The sequence below is a fragment of the Globicephala melas genome, chromosome 3, assembly GCF_963455315.2.
Source record: "Globicephala melas chromosome 3, mGloMel1.2, whole genome shotgun sequence".
Lineage (NCBI taxonomy): Eukaryota > Metazoa > Chordata > Mammalia > Artiodactyla > Delphinidae > Globicephala > Globicephala melas.
Genome location: NC_083316.1, coordinates 12,345,736 through 12,373,446, shown reverse-complemented (window position 1 = coordinate 12,373,446; position 27,711 = coordinate 12,345,736). Strand labels below are relative to the sequence as shown.

The 27,711-nt window shown below is 44.3% G+C and overlaps 1 protein-coding gene across 1 annotated transcript in view; it reads left to right on the top strand.

Annotated features, from left to right (window-relative positions):
• The window catches only part of ANKH (ANKH inorganic pyrophosphate transport regulator), a 146,360-nt gene that overhangs the window by 65,978 nt on the left and 52,671 nt on the right, over positions 1 to 27,711 (top strand). Inside the window, exons 2-4 of the mRNA XM_030856587.3 lie at positions 11,848 to 12,064; positions 20,959 to 21,077; positions 24,330 to 24,413. Of these exons, the coding sequence (XP_030712447.1) occupies positions 11,848 to 12,064; positions 20,959 to 21,077; positions 24,330 to 24,413 (420 nt within the window). The remainder of the gene's footprint in view (positions 1 to 11,847; positions 12,065 to 20,958; positions 21,078 to 24,329; positions 24,414 to 27,711) is intronic.

Here is a 27,711-nt window from a genome sequence, read left to right as displayed (position 1 = left end):
CCACTGAAGACAGCTTTGTCACATTAAATATGGTCCATTTGAATTTTGTCGGGGTTCCTCTCTCAGCATGTGTACGTGTCTGTGCATGTGTGCACGTGTGTGTGCAACACTGGTTTGTAACATCCATGGGCTGGATGGACTAACCTGTTTAATGACTAATTTTGACTCTCACTAGCCTCCTAAAAACAATCAGATCAAACGCCCCAGGCCCTTAGAAATCTTTCACAAAACTTGACATGTGCCCGGTTATATAAATACCAGCAGTGAGTCATAGCTGAACCTCAAGCAGAAATAAATGAATCCCACAGTTGAGAAGCAAGTAAAAATTTTGCACAAGTTAAAGATACTAGGATGGTGCATTATCCCAGGTAGAAAAGAAGCTCATAAACACTCTTGTCCACGTCTCCAGAAGGCCGCCGTGGAGAGCCTCTTAGCATTTCTACCACGCTAGTGATGGGGGACTGGTGCATGAGCTTGGGAAGACAGCCCACGTGGTGCTGTGTTCCCAGGTTCCGTCTGTACCTTCGCCATGCTGTGTGGTGCTGATGCCAGAGCATTAGTGACCTGATTTCTCTTATCCTCATTTTCTTGGCGTGGCTCAGATATATGATGACTTCAGCCTCACTCTGTTCATCCTCCACATTTACGCTTGTAGTGCTTGCTACACACTATAGTTTCAAAAATAATCTTTGCTTCAGGGTCTTTGGAATTTTCCATAAAAATCCATCTTTATCCAAAAGTTCTCTTTGCTCTGCTCGGCTAATCCTCTCTGTTTAAAGTAAGCATTTGGCCCCAACTGCGATATCTAATTCAAAGTGGAAAGAGGGCTTGGTTCAGGATAATAGAGTGATGGTTAGGATCTCAAGCCCAGAGGTCAAGAAGTTCTGGATTCTTCTCCCAGGTCTGTGTCACCCTGGACAAGTGGCTTAGCCTCTCCGCGTACCAGTGTTCTCACCAGTAAGCTGGGAAATAATCGTACGTCCCTCACAGAGTGGTCGGGAGACGTAAAGATCTCAGAACAGTGTCCGTCAGAGAGCTAGCGCTCAGGAAATGTTAGCCGAGATGGTTTCATCGTCATTATTATGGTGGTCATTGGGTTTCATAAGCTCCAAATGCAAATAGGCATTTGCTTCTTCTTCTCGTAGAATAAATGCATTTGTAGATGTCAATAGAAGTTCATAGATGACATTTCAGAATGTTGCAGTTGAGTCAGAAAAAGGAACAGAGCCTCGGAGCTGCTTGCTCAGAGATCTACAGCCAAATTTAAGGTGCTAGAGAAATCAAGAAAAAGAATCTACTCCTAATCATGGAGAGAGTATGTACGTAAGCAGGGTGCGTAAGTACGTAGGCAGAGAGAAAGGATAGAAAGTTAGTAAAAAAACTCCCTCGATCCCAGAGTCGATCTATTCCAGACTGTTGTTTATGGAGTTGTTGTGTGAGCTGTTTAGTTTTGTTCTGTTAATAAAGAAGCATTTTAAACTCGATTCTACAGTGGAATAGACATAGTCTTAAGATATTAACCAAGAGATAGCATCATTTGGGGACCATATAACCTTATAAGTATTAAAAAATTAGTAGGAAATGGAGATTTTCACAACAGTAAAGATATGAGATCAAGGTGAGAAATAAGTAAGGAATCTTAAATGACGTGGGAAGCTTTGGTTTTTTAAAAGTACACTAGAATTTTCATAGTAATATTTCTTCCTTGTCAAGCCTCCTACCGTCTTGAATTAAAGTTAAATTTAGGTATATAAGCTTCATGTTTAAATGAAAGGTCAAGAGGATCTGAGGAGGGACCTATGACACTAAAATATATCCTTGAACGAACTAACACATTTCTAGATTAAAACATCAAGCGTGAAATGCTTTTTGTTTTCCCGGAAGTATTGAAGAAACCAACAGGAGAAAACTGAGTTAGCCAAATGTGGAACCTGTTCAGTAGTTTGTTCTTTGTAGAAACTCCTGTCCAGGTGTGAGAAGTGACATAGAAAAGCAGTGGTATATTTTGGACTTGCCTTGTGTTGTCTCTGAGTTTCCAGGAAGCACTAAATATGGATAGCACTGCCCAGAGCAATGACTCTGACGACCAAAGAGACCAGGCTTCATTTTACTGCCACTCCCTGTAAACTACAACCTCATGTGTGGGTGTCAAGTTCTTGGCCAGAGCTCCAGCTAGACAGAGTGAGGTGTGTCCTTTAGAGGGGTGTATAGATCCTTGAGAAAATAAAACATGGCTGGAAAACTACCGGGACAAATGATCTAATTTAACCCAAACCACTTTTTAAAATACAAACGAACAGAACAGTAACAGTGGGAAATTATAGGAACCCAGTCTCTTTGAGGGACTGAAATCCAAACGTTGCTGATTAGCTATGCCATTGGAAGACGCTGTTCCCACAGGTAGCTTTGCCTCCACGTGTACTTCTGAATTTCCCACACTTTCACAAATGCAAATTTTCTGAGGACCTTGGGTTTGAGAAAGATTTTTAAACTGTATTCTTTTGCCACAGTAATGGTTGAGTGTGCTTCATGTCCTAGAAGGTGTAACGGGAGTGTTGAAGCTGTAGACAGAGGAGTGGTCTTTTATCAAAGACAGAAGATTACCCAGCCCTGTGTCCCATTGGTTTTCCTAATCCAGGATGAGGCAAGTAAAGGAAGTATTCATCTTACTAAAAGTAAAATAAGGGACTTTCAGCCTTTCATATAATAATCTCACTGCTATTTTAGGGAACAATACCAGTTTCCAACTCAACACCTTTTTCTGACAGCAATATGGGTTTTTTAAATTGAAGTATAGTTGATTTACAATGCTGTGTTAATTTCTGCTGTACAGCAAAGTGAACCAGTTCTACACATGTATACATTCTTTTTTATTTTCTTTTCCATTATGATTTATCTCAGGATATTGAATATAGTTCCCTGTGCTACACAGTAGGACCTTGTTGCTTATCCATTCTGTATGTAATAGTTTGCATCTATTAATCCCAAACTCAGAGCCCATCCCTCCCCCATGCTCCCTCCCCCTTGGCAACCACAAGTCTGTTCTCTACTGTCTATGAGTCTGTTTCTGTTTTGTAGATATGTTCGTTTCTGTCCACTCAGCACCTTTTTTGTGGAAGAATTTGAAGAGCCATTTCTATATGAGCAACGTGATCATTTTTTTACCGTATGGCCATGAATGTCAGTTACAAGATCCGAGTCCAACTGCCCTTGGCACTTCCTGAACTGTGTGGCCATCTCTCTCCAAGCCTTGTTGCCCTTACAGGCACCCATCTTCTCAGATTTGGAGATTATCACCCTGGTTACCTGTCGGCACACTTAGCTCTCAGCAGGGTTCTCTCAGCTTCTCCGAGAAGGTTCTCCTTTGAATCTAAATTTCTGATTTTCTTTTCACGGCAGCTGACTTCTGTTATAGGATTTGACTTCATAGGGGAACAGCTTGTCCTGTATGCCAGTTGACATCCAAACGACATGAAAAAAAAAAGTCGGAAAAAATCTTTGTTTAAGCTTTGTACTTAAGAGGCTAATCATGTGTCCCCCTGTTGCATCCTATCTATGTCTGTGTGTCTGCAGTTAAGGAGTCACCTTTATCCAGTACTTACTGGGTGCCCATGTGACATAGTAGAAATAGCAGTGGATATCCCTGTCTATCCCATGAGAAAATATCAGAGGTACAGGAAGGTGTATAGTGTCACTGCCCTCTCTTTGCATATTTTAAATATATAGATTCTATCAAAAATGAGTTTATTTACCCAGAAAAACCAAACCTGCAGTTGGAAGATTTTTATGAAGGACCAGATAAATCAGCTGGATGTCAGTTAACACATCTCTTCATTCACATATTGAATCTTAACTATGTGTCAGGCATTGTGCTGAGTAGATGCAGGAAAGCTGGTGACAAGTAAGCCCAAACCCTGCCTCACAGTAATCTGGCAAGAAGGGCAGTCTGGTAACCAGGCAACCACAGTACAGCCCAATGAGTGCAGCACTGGGACCCGGGGTATAGGGTGCCAGGGAGCACAGAGGAGACTAGGCCTAGGGGACGGCTTCGCAGAAATGTGATTCCTGGGAACTGAACTGATGATGAGTTTACCAGGTGAGTGGGAGTGGGGACAGGGGTAGAGGCAATCCTATGTAAAGAAAAGAGCTTGAGCAGAGACCTTTAGCCGAAAGGGAGCATGGCGTATCCAGAAAGCTACAAACAGTTTAAGCCTCATAAAACATAGCGCAAGGGCAAGTGTAGAGACCAGACAGACAAGCAGGGTCAGATCGTGAGTGGCCTCTGTGAGTGGTCACTCATTGAACAAATACTTACTGGATGCCGTCTACCCGTGTGCCGGACACTGTCGCAGACACTTAGAGCAACATCTGTGGGGTCCACGGTCTGTGAACAGGATGCAGCCCTGAAGCACCTCGGATACCCTTGTAGGAATTTGGATTTTTGTGATCTGACCGTAGTGTGGAGGGAAGGAGGGCTTGGAGACAAGAAGACCACGAGTGACCTGACCCAAGGCATGGTGGTGGGGCTGGAGAGAACTGGACAGATTAAGAGTGACTAGGCGGACTTCCCTGGTGGCGCAGTGGTTAAGAATCTGCCTGCCAATGCAGGGGACACGGGTTCGAGCCCTGGTCAGGGAAGATCCCTCATGCCACGGAGCAACTAAGCCCGCGCGCCACAACTACTGAGCCTGCGCTCTAGAGCCCGTGCTCCACAGCAAGAGAAGCCACCACGAGAAGCCTGTGCACCTCAACGAAGAGTAGCCCCCACTCACCGCAACTAGAGGAAACCCGCACGCAGCAACAAAGACCCAACACAGCCAAAAATAAATAAATAAAATTTATTAAAAAAACAAACAAAAAAAACAATGACTAGGGAACGAGTATGTTTGGGACCAGGAAATCTGTGCGTATGAGGACTGAGAGGGATCCAGGGAGATCCTCAGGCTTCTGGGTGGGATGCATTCATTCAAAGGGAACCCAAGAGGAAGGCTGGGTCTGTGGGAACCCAGGTAGCCTAGTAGATGGTGAACCCAGTTTTGGAAACGTGGAGTGTGAGGTGCCACAGGGGCACTCAGATGGAGATGGGTGGGTCTGGAGCTTAAGAGAAGCCTGAGAAATCTGGAGAGATGGATCAGGGACTCCTGAGCAGACAGGGAATAATTGAAGCTGTGGGAGGGGGAGGGATTGCTGAGCCAGAGAGGAGAGGGAGCGGAGGCGAGGGCCCCAGGTAGAACCCTGGGGACACCGATATTTGAGACAAAGGAAGAGGAGGCATCAAGGAGAAAGAGCTGGAGCAGAAGAGCTAGGAGGAGAACCTAGAAACTTCAGCGTCACTGAAGCCAAGGAGGAAACAGCGTTTCACAGAGGGAGCGGCCCACAGGGTAGATCCGCCCAGGGTCAGAAAGACGACGACAGCAAGTGCCCGTTTGCTTTAACAGGAAGAGCATGTGTGAGGGCCGCGGACAGAGAAGCCAGAACCCAGTGGGTGCGTTCAACACAGCATTATGCGCTGGCTTCCTGTCATGTGGCCAGAGCATGCTAGAGCTGTGGTTCTGGGGCCACAGATGGGGTTCCTGCACTTCGGGAGCTGCTGTTCTAACAGGCGGAGGAGTAGATGGGAAAAACAAAAGTGGGAATAAGGAGCACAGGTACCACTTTATAGAAGTCATCTGTGAAAGGGAGGTGAGAAAGAGGGCGGGAACAAGAGGAGGAGAGGAGGCCAGAGAAGGTTTATTTTTCACGTGGAAGAGACTTAAGCATGTGAGAATGAGGATGGGAAAGAGCCCGTCAAGTAGCCAAGATCAGACGAGCAGGAGAGGAAGATGGCGGCTCCTGCCAAGGTCAGAGAGACAGAAATGCAGAGACCCAGGGAGATAGCCCTAGACTCGCCCTGCTCAGACTGGCCTTTCCAGCATAACGAGAGAGAGGAGGTGAAAAAGGGTTTGGGGCAGATATGTTTTGTGGAGGATCGTTTTAGGGAGAGAAGCAACAAGAAATTTAGTTTCTACCTGATGGATTCCATATTGCAGATGAAGTAAGAGGTGAGAAAGTAAGAGGCTGAGAAAGAGGGAACGAGGCAGCCCAGGAATACAGAGAGCAGTGGTGCGAAAGATGGACCGATAACTGAGCAGTGAACAGCCCGGTTGAGGATGGAGACAATGAGTGTGTAGTGGCAGCACCCTGCGTTGTACATTTGATTCCAGCCGCTCCCAAAGCCCAAGTAGAAGTCTGCAAATCTAGATAAGGGTCGAATAGGTAAATAATGAGATGAATCCAAGGTCAGCGGTTTGCGGACAGTGAGTTGTGGGTACTGACAAGGGTGAGGTTAAGGTGATGACTATGAAATGTGGGGTAGAGTGAGGAAGGACAGGCAGCAGGAGGGAGAAGATGGGGCGGTCAAGAGGGTGACGAGTTTAATGGCGTTTAGAGTAGCTAGAGGGGGAGGTGCAGAGAAAGCCTCACAGATCTCCCGGACAGGAGATCAACGGTGCTGCCTGGACACCAGACCTGCCCTCCGGGACAGGGTATCACCTTCTGGTCCCGCTCCAGCTCCTGGGGCCGGGGGAGGGGAGCAGGTACAACACTCCACCCAGCACCCAGCTGTTAAGGAACACTCGCTGTTAACATTGGCGTGAAATGATTGGCAGGACGGAGGTGGTGACTCTTGGTTTAAAGACGCTCAGTTGGCAGTTAGAGATGTTTCTGGTCTCTAGAGCCCAAGTTTAAAATGTCAGAATCCCTTTTAGGGTTTAAAGATCTAAGACAGTTCATACCAGGGAGATCACATGGGATTTGTTAGCCATTTCCCTGGAGGCTGTGGTTTTTTGGTTTTGTGTTGTTTCACTTTTTAATATCCTGTAGTTTTGCTGACTTTCTGGGGGAAAAAATTAGGCATTAGAACACCATGAACCTGGCAGATACTGGGATTTGCTAAGGCAGGTAGGACCCAAGAAAAGCCTTCTGGAGCCAGATAAGTTTGTAAGTCAGACATTACATATTGACGACTACCCACAGCACAGAGAATGCTGATTTGGAGTGTGACGAGGCCCCCGTGCCATGCCATCTGGAACCAGAACCAGGCTGGGCTTGAAGGTCAGCTTCATATTTACAGTGGTTGGAGTCTCGGTAGATGTGGCCCTAATTTAAAGTGTCTTTACTCTGGAAAGCCCGTGAATGTTTAGACACTTGCCTCTGATAGACACTTGCCTCTGAACAGCCGGTGAACCTCTGTACTTACAACAATCTTGGGACAGAATTGTGACTCCAGGCCTAATTCATTCCAAAGACTTCTCAGACACTTTCTTAGCTGAATTTCAAGGCCATAGCTCTTTCTCTTTCCCAGCCACAGTGGCTGTTCTTCCTGGTGTTGGCTAGAGATGCAGCAGGGTTTGTGAGTGACGTGGCCAGAACAGTAGTAGCTACCTGATGGATGCTGAACTACAGCATCCTTATAACCCCCAGGTAACATGGAAGGCTTGCCACATACTTAATGTTTAAGTTTATTTCTAGGGTGCTACAGGGCTGAATCTCAGACTCCCTTCTATCTATACCTTGTCTAGATAATCTCGTTTAGTCTCCTGCCTTTAAATGCTGTCTGTATGCTGACGACCTTCAAATATCCACAGCCGAGATGTCCCCTGGACACCAGGCTCACTGAGTCAACTATCTTACCTGACTTCTGTGTTTGGAATGCCATGGGTGTCTCACACCCAGCAGGGGACTCCTCAGTGGAGGTCTTGCCTTTTCCTCCCAAACCTTCCCTCCCCCAGTCCCTTCATCTCAGTAAGTAGCAACACCATTTGACCAATGACGCAAGCCAAAAAAGTCAACAGCCAGCTTTGATTTCTCCCTTTTCCTCACACCCACCACATAGTCCATCACCAGGTCCATTTATTTTACCTCCAAAAAGCTCTCAAGTCAATCTACTTCTCTCCGTCTTCCCTACGTCCCCTAGTCCAAGCCATCGCCTTCTCTTACCAGAACTCCTGGCTTCCTGCTCTGCCTGTCCCTCTCCAGGCCACGTCCATCCCTGCAGCCAACAGGAGCCTCTATCCCACCTCTGCGTGGACCATTTGATGGCTTCCCACTGCTCTTAGAGCAAAGCACCGCTGTGACCTGGAATTACCTCAGCATTGTCTTCTCTTCCAAGTTCACCTATTCCCCTCTATTCTCACTGGCCGCCTTTCTGTTCCTTAAGAACACTAAGCCCTCCTGCAGGCCTGTGCCTTCCTCCAACTCTATACAGCTGTTCATTCTTCATCTCTCAGCTCAGATATCACCTCTTTGAAGGGGTTTCCTTGTCTAGTTCATCTGAATAAGCTCCTCCAAGGAAACCCCAGCTCATTAATTTCATTTCTTCAGTACCCATCACAGGAAATATTTATCCTGTTCGTGTGTATTTCACTTCATTCTTTCATCCTTATCGTTCACCTATCATGTGATCCCCTATCATGTTTAGGTCTGGAGATGTGGTGTGAACCAGACAAAGTTCTCTTTGTGCCCTGGAGCTTACAGTCAAGTGGAGAAGATAGACAGGAAGACAAATAACAAGTAAATAGACAGTATAATGTCAAGTAATGAACATGCTATGAAGAAAAACAGGGTAAGCAAATTGAGACAGACAGGTAAAGCAAACAATAGGGATGGAAGGAAGTATAAGAACTAATGGCTGATAAGAAAACATCACAAATAAGTGGGCAATGGGTGTTTTATTCAAACTGGTGTTGAAGGAGTAAACTATTATGAGAAAATGAATTTTAAGCCATATCTCACAGCATAAGTTCCAGGAGGAGTGAAAAGCTAAATGCACAAATGAAACTATAAACTAGACAAAATTACCTTAGCTAAAGATGGGTAAGAATGACAGAGTCCAAAACTATGGAAGGAAACTCCGTGAAATGAAGGATCAACTACATAATAACTTAATATTTCTGGTATCAAAAGAAAATCATAAAATTAGGAAGTGAACAAATTGGGGGCAGTACTGAAAATGGAAATAATAAAAAGGCTAATAATATTAATATAGCATATCTCCTCAATTCTAAAGCTCTTTTTCCTTGCATTTGAATGCTTCTTGAAATCAGGATATGTTTTCCCATCACGATGTACATTTAATTTGGCCAATAAAAAATGTTAAGTCAATAGTAAATCTTACAAGTAATAACATCTTCATCTTACAGTCAAAACGTGATTTCCTTAAAGTGCATACAAATTAGTATCAACATTGAAATTCCTGGCAGAAAATACCTAATTCATTCATTCATCCAACAAATATTTGAGTGTTTATAAGGTAGCAAGGTGGTAGGTGTACAGTGGTAAACAACATAGACATAAATCCTTGCTTTCAAGTGCCTTTTCTAGGCCAGTCATGGGTGGTGCCCTGTACACTACTTATAGACAATCTAAGATCCATTATTTCAGCGAGAATAAGTACCATGGCCAAGGCCACTCAGTAGTTAAGTGGTAGAAGCGGATCTAGTCAAGTCTGCCTGTCTCTAAACCCTGTGTTCTTTCCTCAAATTACCATAATTGTTGAGCTCAGTGGAGTTTTCACACCCAGTCTTGCTGACAGAGCTGTTCTTCCCTGTGCCCTTCTTTCTGCTCTCATGCCTCAGCTCTGGGTTTAGGACTTCATCAAGGAACAGTTGGTGGAAATAGAAAACATTGCCGTTGATGCCCCAGCCAGAGCTAATGTCTTTCTAGCAAAGAATAAAATTTTGCCAACAAGACATATAAAAAGACTAATCCTACGTTATTTAGGGGCCCTCCTATATAGTTTTAAAACTTGTGCTAATATACAATTTTATCATTTAAGTTCGAACACGTATTTTAGCAATAAAAAGTAAACAGTTTTCAGTCATAGATTGGGGAAGGATGAGAAGGAAAAAGAACAAACCATACACTGTTCTCTATGTCTGAGAGAAACGTAATTAGAAGTTGTATTGAGCTGGGGATTCTGGAAGCAGAACCTGCGTTGGGAAATTCTTGTGCAAGTGATTTGTTGAGTGTGTGCTCTCCGGAGAAGGGGAGAGGGAAGCAGTGGGCAGTGGGGAAAAATTAAACAAGGATGTGGTCTTCACTGGAGACTAGCTTCCACCTGATCCCATGGGGAGCTCTGGAGCATGAATTGTACCAGAGTGATCAGTCCCACAGTGAGGCAGGGGAGGTGACCTTTTATACCCCTGTGTCAGCTAGCTTGGCTTCACAAAAAAGAATGAAATAATGCCATTTGCAGCAACATGGGTGGACCTAGAGATGATCATACCAAGTGAAGTAAGACAGAGAAAGACAAGTACCGTATGATATCACTTCTATGTGGAATCTAAAAAAATAACACAAATGAACTTACTCACAAAACAGAAACAGACTCACAGACTTAGAAAACAAACATGGTTACCAAAGGGGAAAGGCAGGGGGAAGAGAGATAACTAAGGCATTTGGGATTAGTAGATACACACCACTATATATAAAATAGATAACCAACAAGGTCCTACTGTATAGCACAGGGAACTATATTCAATACCTTGTAATAACCTATAATGAAAAAGAATCTGAAAAATATATATATATACACACATATGTACAACTGAATCACTTTGCTGTACACCAGAAACTAACACAACACTGTAAATCACCTATACTTCAATAAAAATAAATTAACTAATTAAAAGTGTATTACTATACAGAAAGCTGACTCTCCTGCCCAGTCAGTTGCCTGTGCCTAAAGACAGAGGCGATGTACTGGGGACATTTTTAAAATAAAGTTCTTCTTCCTGGACATCCATTCCCACTACCTCCAGTCTCCTTTATTGTCTACTAGGTGGGAAAGTTAGTTTGGAAATGCCATCCTGACAAGGTCACCAGTACCTCAGAGGGTCCCTCATGGAGGATGATTAAAACAGAATATTCTATGACCACATCTTATTATTCAAAACGGTGTATTTGGTTTAACGATTTTCTTTTCCTGTTTGTCTGCACAGAGATCATGAATCTATTTCAAGTTAAGATACAGTAAGGATCAAGTGAATGGCATCCATTGTATTGTATAATAATTTCCTTCAATACCTGTTTTCGTAGCATGGAACTTACTTTATGCTGTGAAGGTTACATACATAACAGATACCTAGCATTTCACACACACACCCCCCTTCCTTAAAGGAAAAGGGAAACCATCACCTACTCCCTATAAAGTGGCTGACCCATTTCCAGAATGCCTGTTGCTATTATGTAGGTTCAGCCTACAAATAAAATTTAACATGTTAACCTTTTAACCAGAACGTCTCCGAATTATTTTCTGATATTAACATAAAATGCTTGTTGGGTTTTTTTCTATCACTTTCAACCCAGTGGACAGCTATCTCCCCCACAGGAAGATATTTCAAAATGAAGCTAATGTGGACGAAAATGAAAACTAATAACCTTTATCAAATTACAGTGAGATCTGCCCTATAAGCTGCTTAGAGTGCCTATGGAAACATGACCTGCTGAGTTTTATTGTAGGAGATATAAGACAGCGTTTCTTATTTATTTATTTATTTTGGCTGTGTTGGGTCTTCGTTATGGTGCGTGGGCTTCTCACTGCAGTGGCTTCTCATCGTGGTGGCTTCTCTTGTCGTGGAGCACGGGCCCTAGAGCGCAGGCTCAGTAGTTGTGGCTTGCGGGCTCTAGAGCGCAGGCTCAGTAGTTGTGGTACACGGGCTTAGCTGCTCCGTGGCATGTGGGATCTTCCCGGACCAGGGCTGGAACCCGTGTCCCCTGCATTGGCAGGCGGATTCTTAACTACTGCGCCACCACGGAAGCCCCAAGACACCGTTCCTAACGCTGTTTGTGGGTTTCTTCCCTCCACAGGCCTTGAACCGGGGCATTGCAGCTGTCAAGGAAGATGCAGTGGAGATGCTGGCCAGCTACGGGCTGGCCTACTCCTTAATGAAGTTCTTCACGGGGCCCATGAGTGACTTCAAGAATGTGGGCCTGGTGTTTGTGAACAGCAAGCGGGACAGGACCAAAGCTGTCCTGTGCATGGTGGTGGCTGGCGCTATAGCCGCTGTCTTCCACACCCTCATAGGTAAGGCTGTTGGCCGTCCCTTAAGAATCTAGCTTTGCTAATTCCTTCTTCCTCTTAATTCATTTTCGTGTATTTATTGTAGTAAATGATTGCTTCCATAATTATTAAATATCAAGACAATTTTAAGGGATGGAAGGCATGGAGTTTGTGCTCCTAGGTCAAGAAAAGAAAATGTCCTTTGTCTGGCAAGCTGTATGTCCCTGGTTCCCAAACCCTGTGTCAGTGAGGAAGGAGTTTCATTAACAGGTGAGCAGATCTAGGATTAGCCTTCAGTAAGGTCAAAAAAATGTCAGGTGCTTTTGTTAGCGACAGACATTACTTACTCTTTTCTTTTTTAATTGAAGTATAGTTGATTTATAATGTTGTGTTAGTTTCAGGTGTACAGCACAGTGATTCAGCTATATACATACATATATGTATATGCATATCATATATATGCAGTATATAGATATGTTCTTTTTCAGATTCTCTTCCACTATAGTTGATTAGAAGATAATGAATATAGTTCCCTGTGCTGTACAGTAGGACCTTGGTGTTTATCTTATCAGACTCAATCTTAAGAATAAAAATAGAATGAGTGTTATTCAGGATTAATTCTTATCAGCAGTGAAAACAAATGAGATTGTTTAATGTATTAAAATTATCTCCTTTTAGGGCCCCATGTTTCTATTTCAGATGAGACTCAATACTCTGGGCATAACATTCTTTCCATGAAACAACAAGAAAATTTTATCACACACAGTGACTGGCCTACGGTTTCACCAAGCCCTAGGAAAGCCCCTTCCTTTAGAGCTGGAGTTCTACTTCTGCTGCCTTCTTGGTGGTGATAAAAAACCCTAAGGGCATGATCTCAGAACCCCTTGGCTTCAAAACAGCTCAGCTTACCTGGCATAAAAATTGAATGGCACACCTACTGAACCCAGTTACATAAAGCCTGTGAACAACACTTCACAAACCCATTGTGTGTCTTCAAATTGGCACTGGTTGTATGAGAACCATGAATGTCCGTGGTGAATGAAGAGCCGGGAGATTAACCCAAACCATTTACAGTGTACTCAGATGTCAACTCATGTTTACTCATAGAATTGTGAATCTAAAAGTAAATAGACTGAGGCCTTTGTGGTCTTCCTTTTTTTTTTTTGCGGTACGCAGGCCTCTCACTGTTGTGGCCTCTCCCGCCACGCGCAGACTCAACGGCCATGGCTCACAGGCCAAGCCGCTCCGCGGCATGTGGGATCTTCCCGGACCGGGGCACAAACCCGTGTCCCCTGCATTGGCAGGTGGACTCCCAACTGCAGTGCCACCAGGGGAGCCCCTGTGGTCTTCCTTTTTAATACAACATAGGATTTTGTGCTAAGAACAATGTTGGCGAGAGGATGCTTCTCATGGGCCAAATATCCAGGCAAAGTGTTGCTATTGGTCATTTCACTGGGGCTCAGAGCTTCCGGGCATGGGACAGAGAGGAGATGCTTTTCTTTCCCTTAACTTAAACCCTGAATACTAACTTATCCGCTGAGTTTTAAAGAAAACTTCTGCAGCTACATTTGATCTGGGCCATTTTCATAGATGGTATACGTACTTGAGAAAATTCCATATGTGCAATGAGTGGGTCTAAATAAATTTTTGCCTAAAAAGGAAGATAAATTAGTTTCTTTTTAGCTACTTACTTCCAAATAAACCCAACATTCCCTGTTTTAGTCATGCTCAAATGAGACTTTGGGGCTAATAGCTAATTACTAGATGTCAGTAATTAAGGAAAACTTGAGTGTACTGTATTATTGACACTGTTGGGAGGGACATTTGGTCACTGAAATAAAAATCAAAAATCAAACAAAAATCAAATCAAATCATTTTCCAAGTTAAATGCAAGTTTTTCAATTTTAAAATGGAATCATAAAATCTTACATTTGAACCAAAATGGTTCTACATCCCAGATATATTTAACAATTGCTTTTATCACTGTTGATATTTTTACAATTATCACTTCTTTTCCTTCCAACAAACAAATGCTTTCTACAGTTACTAAGAAAGCAATATCAATTTCTTTCAAAGACTTAAAACTCAGATTTTAATGATTTTCCCTCTTCTAGTTTGTTGGCCTCATTTCAATTCTCCACCTAATGGTTTGATTCTTCTCTTGCCGTCTACTGTCTGCTGCATAGGCATCTTTGCTCACCTTCCTTTCTCCTTTTTTTCACTAATCCCGTAAGCTTTTCTATACTCAGATCTTGCCGATTTTTCCCCATAACCTTGACCACAAGCTCCAGGTGGGATGTTGCTCTTTTGTCATCCTTACCTTTTCCAACAGTATTTTCCTACCATCCATAAACATCCCCCCGTTCAGTTTCTACTTTACAATGTGTCACCTACACTAGACACTAAAACCCATTTTCCCATCTTAGTAATGCTAGAAACAGCCACTGACATTTCTACCTTAACAGTCAGCTCTCGGCTACCTATGCTTGGGACAAGGGAACAGTGACATAGATAAACAAAAAAGCAGCTATTCCAAATAATTTGACTTAAGAAGCCATTGTCTACTCTCAGGCAGTCTTCCTAATTGTATTTGCTTGGCCTGATACTGAAATGGGTATGTATTCCCCACATGAACAGCTCCTCGGTAGAGCTTAGAGTAAGTACAAGAAGCCACATGTTACACGTTCACCAGCTTAGCCCACAGAGTGAGATAGGAACCAGAGTAACCTAGGCTTAAAACCAAATTTCTCTATATTATTTTGTTTAGGCGAAACTAGTCTAATTGCCTGAAACTTTCCTTTTTAGGTGCTATTTCCCTATCTCCTTAATAGATTTATTTCTGTTATCTAGACCTTCTAACTTTTCCATAGCATTTATATAAGGGCATCCAAGAGCATAGAGGAGGAAGAAGTTCTTTCTCTTAGGGATTGGTTCTGAAAGGCTCGTGGGGTGGGTCATCTCTTAACTGGCTCTGAAAGTGTTGGTTGTAATCCAGCACGACTCTTTCTGATTTTTCCCTTATCTTTGATACAAGATGGAGTGGAGAATTTGACCCAGTGCTCCAAATGAATATTCTGCTGTAGCCACTTAAGATTACAGATGGTGACTCTTCTTGTCTGTTACGTTTCTGTTAATTCTGTCTAACCTCAGGCTCGTGGTTTTAACAAAATCACCGTGTTCTATGCTTTTTCAGTTTAATGGCCAGCTCCTTGGTTTCTTTTTGCTTTGTTTCCTAATTTACCTGTTTATTCATTTTATTCTTTACAATATTAGTTACTTTTCCCAGCAAGATGCCTTCTGTATGTTTAATGAATATTTCTCTTTTTTTAGATATATTCAAACACTGATAAAATTCATCCATTTCCCCTTATGATGTTATTCACATGAATGTTTAACTCTAAGCAGACACACCACTAGTATTAGTAGAGCTGACCTTCCTGCTTTGAATGTGGGGGCCTTTGACTAAACAAGAGTGAAAGAATTGCCCTTTGTTTAACTCACCTTTAAAATAGTCCAATCCCCATCTGTCCTATCCGTGGTCCAACAAATTACTTATTGAACAAATAGTACGTGCATGTCATTCAGGTCCTACTAATCCAAAGTTGGATACAGAGGTGAGATAAATATAAAAGATATTCATCCTTGGGGAGGAGAAGAAGTGGGAGGCAGACAGCCACCACGCATTCATGGATCAGGGAGAATAAAGCAAGAAAATGAGTTCGGTGTTGAATATCACGGGTAACAGAGTGGATGCCCAGTGCTAGGGTGCAGGTAACCAGGTAAAGGAGGTGTGCAGCCTGAGACTATAGAAGAGCCCGTTAGGCAACAGGGACAGGAAAAGGGGGAGAGAGGAAGAGAGAAAGGGAAGGAGAGCAGGGAAGGGCAAAGCAGAAAGAGGACCAGCAGGGAGGGCGTTAGGCATTGAGCTTTGCGGCTGTAGCTGGGTCCCTTGGAGAGCCTTTGACACCAGTGAAAATTTTTTTGTGACATCTCAGGGACAGCTATATTGAATAAAGCAGATTGAGTCTAGTGTTCATGTAAGTATGTTTAATACAGCTTTAACAACAAGGAAGATCTGTATATTCTTATTTACTGCTTGATAACGTTATGGTCTCTAAAGAAATTTTTAATATTTAGAAAAGTTCAATATATTTTGTCAGTCTGCATAATCTCCTGGGTTATGAACTAGTGCTGGGGCAAAGGTACTCTTAAGATATATATTTTTTAAGTTTGTGTATTCCATGGTACCTCCAGCCATTGGAGAAATCCCGATTCCCAGCATGATCTCTATCTTAGATTTTTTTTTCCCAATCTGGATGAACTTTGACATTTCAAACTTTCAGTATCTACCGATAATCTACCAACTGCTGGAGGATCTTCTCACTTAGAAGGGACTTCAAACTAAGCGTCACCAGCTTTGAAAAACCAGTTTCAACTGTAGCTCCTTTCCTTCGCTAACCTGGTGTCACATCTGGGCATCCGTTTACTGATCACGGTGAGACATTAGGGGTAGACTCAGGTCAGAGAGGACCAAGAACTCCTTTGTGGGGTCAACTGTTATTGTGTTTGCCCCAATAAAGGAGAGAACTTTCACTAGGTCCTTTTTATTACATGTGCTGTAAATAATGTTTTTTCTTGTGTTTCATATTCATTTTCTCTGATTTTTTTCTCTTTTTGGACCAGACTGGTAAGCCACGCATTCTCTCATCCTTGAGAGATTTGCACGTGGTTCTGGGTTTCCCCAGACATTTGCACATGGCCGGAGTGGGTCCCACGGATCACACAGGCACTTCCCCAGGAATGTGTGGTGCAGATGGTGAGGAGAAGATGCTCCAGAAAATGTACCACCCGAACCTCATGCAATTAGCCAAATGAGTAGACACTTGCAATTGTGTTGGACTGACAGACTTGAAATCTAGAGGTCCACTGGCCAGAAAGTTGATATCTGTTCTATGTGTACCTGGAGCCTGGCTCAAGATACCCGAGTTGCAGGAGCCTTGGTAAACAGAACACAGTGGGTCAATCCGTAGCACTTGGGAGACTTTTAAACATGGGAACTGAGGCATTAGGATTAGAATAAGGGCTCCCAAATTTGCCCCTTGGAAATGCACATATTATTCTTTTACTAAAAATGGAAAGAGGGCTTTTTCTTCAATTCCCATGGGAAAATTATGGGTAATGAGGCTTATTTTGATTAATACTAAATTTCATGGCATTTTGCAACAAGTGCTGGCGACTCTGGATGAACAAGTTTGAGAACCAGTGATTCTGGAAAGGTCCATCGCTCCATCACCCCAGAGTCTCACGGGAAAATAATTCTGAGGTCAGAGGAGCTAGGGATTTGAATGGCCCTTCCTGCTTCTTGTTTGGGCAGCTCAAAGCTGTCTACCTGTAAATAGGTTAAGTCCGTGTCCTCCTGCTGCAGCCAGGCCATGAACTCCATTTACATCTATTCAAAAACCTTGCTTAATTTTTCTTTCTAATGTCCTACTTTTCATAAGGACTCTAAGCTATTTCAGAAGAGTCTTGGTAAGGCAGCTTATAGAAGTTGAAGGTTACTAAATGTCATTAAGGCAGCTAGCCTGGTAATTATAGACTCTATGCAAAGTGCTTTAAACAAATTACCCCCAGCCTATACCTCCAGCCAGAAACAGCTCTGGGACACGGGAGGGGAGGGTGAGGCGATACTGGGTGGAAAACAGCCGCTGGGATTTTACTCTCCCAGCTCACAGGGTGGAAACAACCTTTGTAGTTATAACCAGACTCTTCTTCTACTGCATATGGGAGGAGTAAAAGGAAGGAAGAAAGACGGGAAGAAAGCTTCTTCCCTTGGCCTCCAAAGTTTTTCTCTGGTAGCTAAAGGAGGACAAGAAGTAAAAAGAAGCAAAAGCATCCTTGGGCCCATTGGTCTCAAAGTACCCCTGGCACCTGGGGACCCTGGAGCTGCAGACTGAACAAAGCAGGGGGTGAGGGGGGGGAAACATCCTGGCAGAGTCAGAGGCTTGGTCGAGCTCAGCACCCAGCAGTCCTTCAGACCCTGTTAAACTTCAGATGTCCGCTCTTCATTGCTCTACATAAAGGCACTGTTTTTGATGTTTTAGTTAAAATAGTGTAATAAGTTGGTACACTTAGGTATATTCACAGAAGTAGAGAAGCTTATTTATACTGATCCCTATACACTCAGGCCACATGAGCAAACTGCACGCCCTGCTCTCAGCTGTTCAAATTCACACGTCCCTTCTTTTCCTGCCATTACCCCAGAGACTCACAGGAAAATAATTCTCCCCTTCCTAGAAGCCACCTGTATGAGTTTGCTAGGTCTGTCCTAACAGAGCAACACAGACAGCAGAAGTGTGTGGTCTCACGGTCTGGAGGCTGGAAGGTCGAGGTGGTGGCAGTGAGGTTGGTTCCGTCTGAGGCCGTGACGGAGAGTCTGTCCCAGGCCCCTCTCCAGCTTCCAGTGGTTTGCAACGTGCGCTGTCCCTTGGCTTGTGGAAGCATCTCCCCGATCTCTGCCTTCATGTTTTCATGGGCTTCTCCTTGTGCGTGTCTATCTCTGTGTCCAAATTCCCCCTTTTGAGAAGGACACCAAGAGCCCACTCTTCTCCAGCATGACCCCATCTCAGCTAATTATACCTGCCATGACCTGGTTGTCAAATAAGGTCACCTTCTGAGGTCCTGGGGACTAAGGACTCAGCAAATGAATTGTGCGGGGACACAGGTCAACCCATACATTGCCCTCCAGATCTCAGCCTTTTCTAATCTCAAGGGCCCAGCGTTAGCCATCCAGTCCAGTCCAGTCAGCTGGCGTTTGTATTGGCGCTAACCTTTACCAGGGAATGTTAGTTCCTGAGCTCTTCAGAGCCAGCCCCGGGCTCGTGCACTTGGCATTGCTCTGCTCGCCCAGCGTGGCCGCCTTTACTATTGCCGGCGGTCTCTGCTGGGAGGGGCAGTGGGGTGGGCCGGGTCAGGACCATCTCTGCACAGGTCTCAGCGCAGTGAACTTGACTGAATGAAAAGGAGTGTACAAATCAACAGCAGCCACGATTTCCAAATCTCGGCACCCAAAGTAAGCTGTGTGTGTGGTCCAGCAACATCTTATCCCGGCTTTGTGTTTCACCAGCTAATCTCAGGTCTGAATGCACTTCTCACCTCGCTGCCAAGTCGGGCTGGAGGGCTTCCTCCTGCTTTCCAGGATCAGGTCACCCACGTGCCTTCTGATCCAAGCAGGACATCACAGCTGCCTTCCTTGTCCCTGGCCGTAACTAATCCCATTTCCCCAGTCTTTTCTCTTTCTGCCAAGTGCCACCCTCCCTCCTGGATTTCTCTTCTTGCTGCCTCAGTGGTTTTGCTGGTCCCGCCACGCTCCACACCTGCCACCTGGGCTCACCTGGCAGCTCGCCTCTTGGTTTCCACCTCTGCCCTTCCTGGGAGGACCGGGCCCTCCTCGCCTGCATTTGCCTGTCCCACCAGCATTGCATGCTGGATGTCTTAGCCATTCCAGCCCCCTACCCCTTGAAATCACTTACTTGTACCTCTACCCTCGCTGAGATTTCTACTTATAGACATTTAAATAACTTGGATATCATCCTGAAGAGCACACTTAATCCAACATCCCCATAATTCCAGACTAATCCCGACAGAGGATGGAGGATTATTTCTTTTTACCAGTTTATATGGTAATAAGTCGTCCCCCAAACTTTGAGATGGGGGAAGGGACTCTTACTATTTCACAAAGTGAGACACTAAATTTTATCTCCTTTCTGATTTCAAAGCCTCTGCTGCAGTTGTCAAGTACATGGATATTCATATTTACAAAAGAATGAACACAGCGGGAACACTACTATTAGAGCACTATGAAAACACAAAGATCATTGTTTTCCTATATAGTCTAAACGTTGCATCAATGAGGTAGCAAATAGCTGAATATTGTATTTAACCTTTACTAACAATGTCTGCCAGAACGCCTAGCAGACACTAGGAGACCTTTCTCTTTCTTCCTTTCTCTCCCTTTGGCACCAACACATTCATTCAGCCTGTGTTGGTTAAGGCCCATTATGTTCCAGTCACACACTGGTCACAGGTCCTCATGTTGGAGGGACTTGGAAAGCACAGAGATAGCATTTTTCCACTGGGGAGACTATACCCACAGTTACCACCCTCCTCCCAAAAAAATGATACAAAAGGAATGACAAACAGTGAAAAGCTAGCTTTAACATTTTTATTGAAAGGTATGTTATCCCATTGTTATGTTAAAACACTCACGCATAATCCACCACACACACCTGTAAAAGAACTGGGCAATTAGAACCTAGAGTTTCAACTGTGACCCCTTCTGGGCAGAGGGATGAATGAGACTGTAGATGATTTTCTTCTTTTTGCTCATCTGAATTTTGTAATTTTTGTACCAAAACCCAAATATTATATTTAAAATTGTTTTTAAACTTTTGAGGGCTTCACTGGTGGCACAATGATTAAGAATCCGCCTGCCAATGCAGGGGACATGGGTTCGAGCCCTGGTCTGGGAAGATCCCACATGCCACGGAGCAACTAAGCCTGTGTGCCACAACTACTGAGCCTGCGCTCTAGAGCCCATGAGCCACAACTGCTGAGCCCATGAGCCACAACTACTGAGCCCGCATGCCACAACTACTGAAGCCTGCACGCCTAAAGCCCGTGCTCCGCAGCAGGAGAAGCCACCGCAATGAGAGGCCCGTGCACCGCACCGAGGAGTAGCCCCCGCTCGCCGCAACTAGAGAAAAACCCGCGGGCATCAACAAAGACCCAACGCAGCCAAAAATAAATAAAATAAGATAAATACATTTATTTAAAAAAAAACTTTTGAGATAAAAAGCTTATGAGGATAATGTTTTCTAAATATTGCCATGTTCTGTTTTGTTTTGTTTTACCTTCTGCAGCATATAGTGACTTAGGCTACTACATCATCAATAAATTGCACCATGTGGATGAGTCAGTGGGGAACAAAACGAGAAGGGCCTTCCTGTATCTTGCTGCCTTCCCTTTTATGGATGCAATGGTGAGTAGAGAAGATCGTTGGCACTGTTTAAAAAACTTACGGTAAAAAATACATAGCCTAAACTTCACCATCTTAACCATTTTTATGTATACAGTTCAATGGCATGGAGTATATTCACATTGCCGTGACTCTTCAGAACTCTTTTCATCTTGGGATACTGACTCTGTTCCCATTAAACACTGCCTCCCCACCCTCCCCTCCCCCAGCCCCAGAAATGGATCCACTTATTCCCCCCAGAAAATGACCAACACATCCGAGGCTGTCTTCACTGCCCACCACATTTTTTTCCGATTGTGATAATATACATATAACATAAAACTTCCCATCTTAACCATTTTGAAGCGCCCACTTCAGTGGCATTAGGTGCATTCACATCATGGTGCTCCCATCACCGCCATCCACCCTCGGCCCTCTCCATCTTCCCAGCTGAGTCTCTGCCCCATTGAACACTAACTCCCACCCCCTACCCTAGCCCCTGGCTCCCAGCACTCTACTTCTGTCTCTATGAACTTGACTGTTCTCGGTACCTCGTGAGTGGAATCCTACAATATTTGTCTTTTTGTGACGGGCTTATTTCACTTAGCAGAATGTCTTCAAGGTTCGTGCATGTCGTATGCAGCATGTGTCAGAATGTCCCTCTTTTTAAGGCTGAATAGTATTCCTTGTATGTGTAAAAGCCACATTGGTTTACCCTTTCATCCATCAGTGGACACACCAGGGTTACTGCCACCTTTTGGCTACTATGAATAATGCCACTGTGAACATGAGTGAGCCAATAGCCCTTTGAGTCCTTGCTTTAATTCTTTTGGGTATATACCCAGAAGTGGAATTGCTGGATCATATGGTAATTCTGTTTTTAATGTTTTGAGGACCTGTCATACTGAGTTCAGCAGCAGCTGCACCATTTTACGTCCCCGCCGGCAGTGCAGAAGGGCTCCAACTGACCACTGACTTTTAACCAGTCCATCTTTTCAGTTTATTTTATGAGAATTATCTATATTTGCCACAAGTTCTGGCAGTAGGCAAGAGAGCTTGTTTGAAAAATTGATTCAAATATAAATTCCTTTCTGATATATTCAGGATCAAGGGATCAGAATAGCTTTCAGATAAACTTACCACTTGTGTGGTATAAGCACCCAAAGCTTTTTAGAATAAGACTCGCTTGAATATACTGATAGGATTTTATTACTTCAATAGCCAGCTTTGCTAGATTAGCTAAGGGTGGCTGACTTCCATAGATTAAATTCTTTGTTCTGATACTGAAGAGTTCTCAGAGAATGCTTTTTTCCTATTCATCTATGTTATAGATATAAAAGAGACTTAGCCAAATATGTATATTTCTATATTTCCAACAATGTCTAATGCTAGAAAATAAACCTTTTCTTTGGGCACCATTTTAAATTACCCTTGGAAGGAGACTTTAACATATGATAGTCTATATAGGTTTTTCTACCACTCCTTACCTCCAGTTCTATGTACATTAGACGTGTGAGATGAATGGAGGTATTGAGGTATGGCATTAGCCCCCCGTCCTCAGAGGAATGATGCAATGTAAAAATGTACGTGGTCCATCCTCTCAGATGTCATCAGAAGTCTTAAAGTGCCTGTAGCAGGGTTACGGGGGCAGCCTTCTTGAGTCTGACAGCTTCCTACTGGTGGGCCAGGGAGCCTTAGATATTAAACCCTTAGTTTCCACCGGAGGTCCTGATTTTTAGTTGTCGTGACATCACTTTAGGTGGAGAATTTGGCCCCTGGGACACTTGTACCTGGATTTTCTTTTTCTTGCTTATCACCAGGTGTGTTTACTCTGGTAGTTGATGCATACCCCCTGCTCCCATACCCCCTACCCTAAAAGAAAACAGCCAAGGGTTTGGAGTGTGTAGAACCGGATTCCCCACAGGGCCCAGGCTGGACTGAGGTGGTACCACAGTGCTTTCAAAGCAGTGAGAGAATTGAATGGAGTGACCTTTTTCACAACCTAAGAGAGTAAAAGCCCAGCTTCTTCAGCAGAGTCCATGATTCTGCTCTAATGCCTGCCCTCCTGTCTGTACTGGGACTGTGTAAACACAATTATACAGTGAACTCGGGGAACTCAGGACTAAAAGTGACTCACAGACTCTTCAGTGCCCTGTGTTCCACTTCCCTTCTTTGTTTATTGGCCACGGAAGTTTCCAAAGCTCAGTCTAACCCCAGCACATCTGTGATGGACACCCTTTTCTTCCATGTTTCATCTCTCAACTCCCCCAAAAGGCCCAGTAGTAAGAGATTGCTAATAAAAACCAAAATAATACATACCACCCCAAACACACACACACACACACACACACACACACACACACACACACACGCACACACGCACACACCTTGCAGCATGGCCCTGATGTATTTGTTGGAGAGATAATATTTGCAAATCACAAAGCTTATCGTCCAGACAGCTTTTGGTCAACAAAGGTAGCCTACAAGCCACAATTTGCAAATGTTATCTACGCCTTGCGTTTCTTTTCCCATTTAGCACCTTTGGCCCTACGAGCTGAGGAGGAAGTAGATGTAGCAGCGGCTATAAAGTCTTGACACAGACCTAGGAAATAAATCAGACTTGTCTGATTATGTTTAGCTCACGTGAAATGTTATTTCTTTGTCAGTTCAGGTCAGCCTTTACTGGTTAGAAGGATGATGCTTAAGCGGATCCTACTTTGAACTTCAAACCTTCTCCAAACCTGCCATCCCCTGGAACTTTCACTGTCTGTAACCCTTGGAGGACTTTCCTCTTAATTTTCCTCAAAGGCACGAAGTGACAGGTCGGATCCCGCCCAAACTTAAAGAGAAGGAAACAGTAGAACCTGATCAGTCAGTGAGTGCCTGCAATGACGGTAGTAACTCAGATCCAGTTTAGAGCCCTCATTAGAACGTGCTTCACGGATGGAGAATGCTGTGCTTTGTGACTCCCACTGGCCCCCCATTCCTGGTATTCAGCCAGGTTTCCTGCCAGACACACAAACCAGTACACTAGTCTGCATAGAACTGGTACCAAATACACACTGTGCAGTCATTGGTTCCACTTAAGTCTCATGTGGTCCTAGCCGCCAGGCTAAGTTACAGTCATTTTACCAATCAAAGATTTATGAAACCTGTGCTACTAAGGTTGGGGGGTGCGTTTCTATTCTGTTTCAGGAATGCCCAGGGACTCATAATGACCAGAAATAACCTAATCCCACAGGTGTATCTCATACCCTGTTCTCTCCTTCCTGGCAGGCATGGACCCATGCTGGCATTCTCTTAAAACACAAATACAGTTTCCTGGTCGGATGTGCCTCAATCTCAGACGTCATAGCTCAGGTAAATGTGATCCGTGTGTCCATCAGAGCTGCTCAGAGCCCCTTTCAGGTGACGGACAGAACCGGCTGCTGCCTCATTTACAACTATCCGCTCCGCGAGTGTCCCTGCATTACTCAAAACAAACGTGAACTTCCATAAATGCTTGTTAAGTGAATGAGCAAATGGAACCCCCCCCCATGATACAAGCGTGTAGGATCTTGCAGGAATGGGTGTTGTAGGAATTTAAATTTACTATCAGAGGTTTTGCCCTTTATTGTTAAGGCACTTGCACGTGAAATGACTCTGAAGTCAAAGCTAGTGGGTGGTCACAGGGTCACTGTGCACACATGGACCTCTGTGTGGCTGAGTCACTAGATGCTAGTTTCTAGAGAATGCTCCTAGGAATTATTCTTTATTTTTTTATATTTTTTTTTAATTTTTTTTTTTGCCGTATGCGAGCCTCTCACTGTTTTGGCCTCTCCCGTTGCGGAGCACAGGCTCCAGATGCGCAGGCTCAGTGGCCATGGCTCACGGGCCCAGCCGCTCCGCGGCATGTGGGATCTTCCCGGACCGGGACACGAACCCATGTCCCCTGCATCAGCAGGCGGACTCTCAACCACTGCGCCACCAGGGAAGCCCTAGGTATTATTCTTAAATGTTGTTGTCACCTGGGGCTGCCACTCACGCATCATTCTCCCACATTTGGAAAGAATCAGGAAGTCGGCTTTGTCTGAGAACATTATACTTCTGTCCAGTTCCCTGAGGTCTGGCACCAGCCCTGGTTTCCATTCTCCTTCCTGTCTTCTTCCTCCAAAGATATCATGAAAAATTTTAGCAGCAAATTAGATTTAATTCCCATAGTCTGTACGTTAGACTTAGTTCCTACAGTCAGGGGTTTGGAGAACGAATTCTTCACGGAGAAGGAGGTGGACTGATTTCTAAACTCCCTTCCCAATTCTTAGTTCCATTCTATGAACATGTCCACACATTTCTTTCTGGTTTTTGCCTTTTGTACACGCTAGTCTTTCAGCCACCTTTTTGAAATAATCTACTGTTCAACTGTTAGTACCTCCCTAAAGACCAAGAATTAGATTTCCAAATTAATTGCATTTACTCCATGGATCACTATTAAAAGTAATTTAAATTACTTCCTGCTAACATTATTTTGTGTGTGTGTGTGCACGCGCACAAGCGTGAATACTAGCTAACATCATTCTTTGATATATCTTTGTTAATTTTCTTGGTGAGTTATTAGAGATTTTTTGGCCTGGTCTCACTTTTAATTCATCCTCTGAGGGATGAACTAAACTGCCTTGTTCACTCTAATCACTTAATTTGAAATTAAGGAAACAGCTCTTATTTTTAGCATTAGCATCAGCAACTCAGTGAGCATTTGTAGATGTGTTATCTCAAAATAGAGGAAGAAATCACATCCCTGAAAAATTCTTTGCCAGTGCCCCCACAGCCATTTTCCTTCTTAATTTTTTTTTTTTTTTTTTTTTTGCGGTACGCGGGCCTCTCGCTGTTGTGGCCTCTCCCGTTGCGGAGCACAGGCACCGGACACGGCAGGCTCAGCGGCCGTGGCTCACGGGCCCAGCCGCTCCGCGGCATGTGGGATCCTCCCGGACCGGGGCACGAACCCGCGTTCCCTGCATCGGCAGGCGGACTCTCAACCACTGCGCCACCAGGGAAGCCCTTCCTTCTTAATTTTAAACCTGGTCCTGGCCGCTGCCTGTTGGGAGGGCTCAAAAGCTCGGAATAAACGTAACTGGTTGGTAGGGGCGATGGAAGCTGGATTCAGGTGCCATCTGGCCTTGGGCTTTTCCTGGTGAAGTTTCTGTTTTAAACCTTATAGTTGGAGTTCCTGCCACAATTTGGTTGGGGGAATAAATTCAATGTTTGTTCTTAAGTCTTCTGCTTCCCCTCCCACCCCCCAGCTTCAGTCCTCTCATTACTTGTAAGCATTTGTTAATTACCAGACTTGGTAATGAATAAATAGATCCTAGGCAAAGTCCTTTGAAATACCACCTCGGCATAGATGGATAGGGAGTAACAATCACCAACGATAAAATGAAAAGAGTTTATAATGCCTTGAATTTCAGTGGCAACTCCCAGTTTGAAAACCTTTACTAAGCTAATTAATTTCCCATCATAATACAAAAAAACCCTCTTGCTTTGGTTCCAACATGCCATGCTTTTCTGTGTCATCATTATTGTAATAGTCATATGTTTTTGATTTATTTTGTGATCATCTAGACTTTCTTAGCTTGCTCAGTATCAAATGAGGATTCTCGTGGGGTGTTGGGCCTCAGTGGGACCTCTAGTCCTTTCCCCTTTGTGCTGTCATCAGCCCTGGCCTTCTGAAGTCAGCTGAGATCCCAGGGCTGGGATCCCAGGATCCCAGCTGAGTAATCTGGCTGCACTACTCTAGGTCCCTTTGTCTCCTGCCTTTCCATCTCAGCCTTCGGGCAAAATCCCCGTCCTGAACCACCCAATGGTGTGCACCTTGCACCACCTGCACCCAGGTAGCAAGCACTCCAGCAAAAAGTTACACAGTGGGACAAACTGATCAAAGTATAGATTCATCCTCTCATCACTCACCTCTGCGGACTCTGGTAACCATGTCAGAGGGTCTCCGCCCACTTCACTCTCCCTGGCAGGTGACCTCATTGCCTACCTCACTGAGAAATTTAAACCCACATGCCTACTTTCAGACCCTTGCCTCATCTCCGTTCCCTCTCCCATTCCAGGAGAGGAGGTGTCCCTCCTCTGTCCAAGGCCACTTCTTCCTCCTGTGCCTTGAAGCCTATCCTGTCCTGCTTTCTCAGGAACCTTATTTGATTGGTTATCAGTGACTCCTTCTCTCTCCCCTGGATCATTTCTCTTTGACATGGAAACATGCTCAGACATCTGCCATCTTAACACCATAACGACAGCAACAAGAGGCTTTTTCTCATGTATGTCTTTAGCTACAATTCTCTATTACTTCCCAGCCACACCTTTTGGAAGTCCAGTTTCCTCTCACTGTCTCCACTTTTGCACTTCTCTTTCTTCCTTTTACCTACCCCACGCTGACCTCCACTCCCATCACTTCGCCCACACTGTTCTCACTAGTGACCCTCTTGCCACTGAATCCAGCGGGCACTTTTTGTTGACCTCATGGATGTCTCAGCAACTCTTCACTCTGTTGACTGCGCCTTCGTCCATGAAACATCCCTTCCCATTGGCTCTCACACCACCACGTCCTGGTTTTTCTCCGACTTCTGGTGGCCGAGCTCATCTACTGATGTGTAAATGTTCCTCAGATCCATCTCTCTCC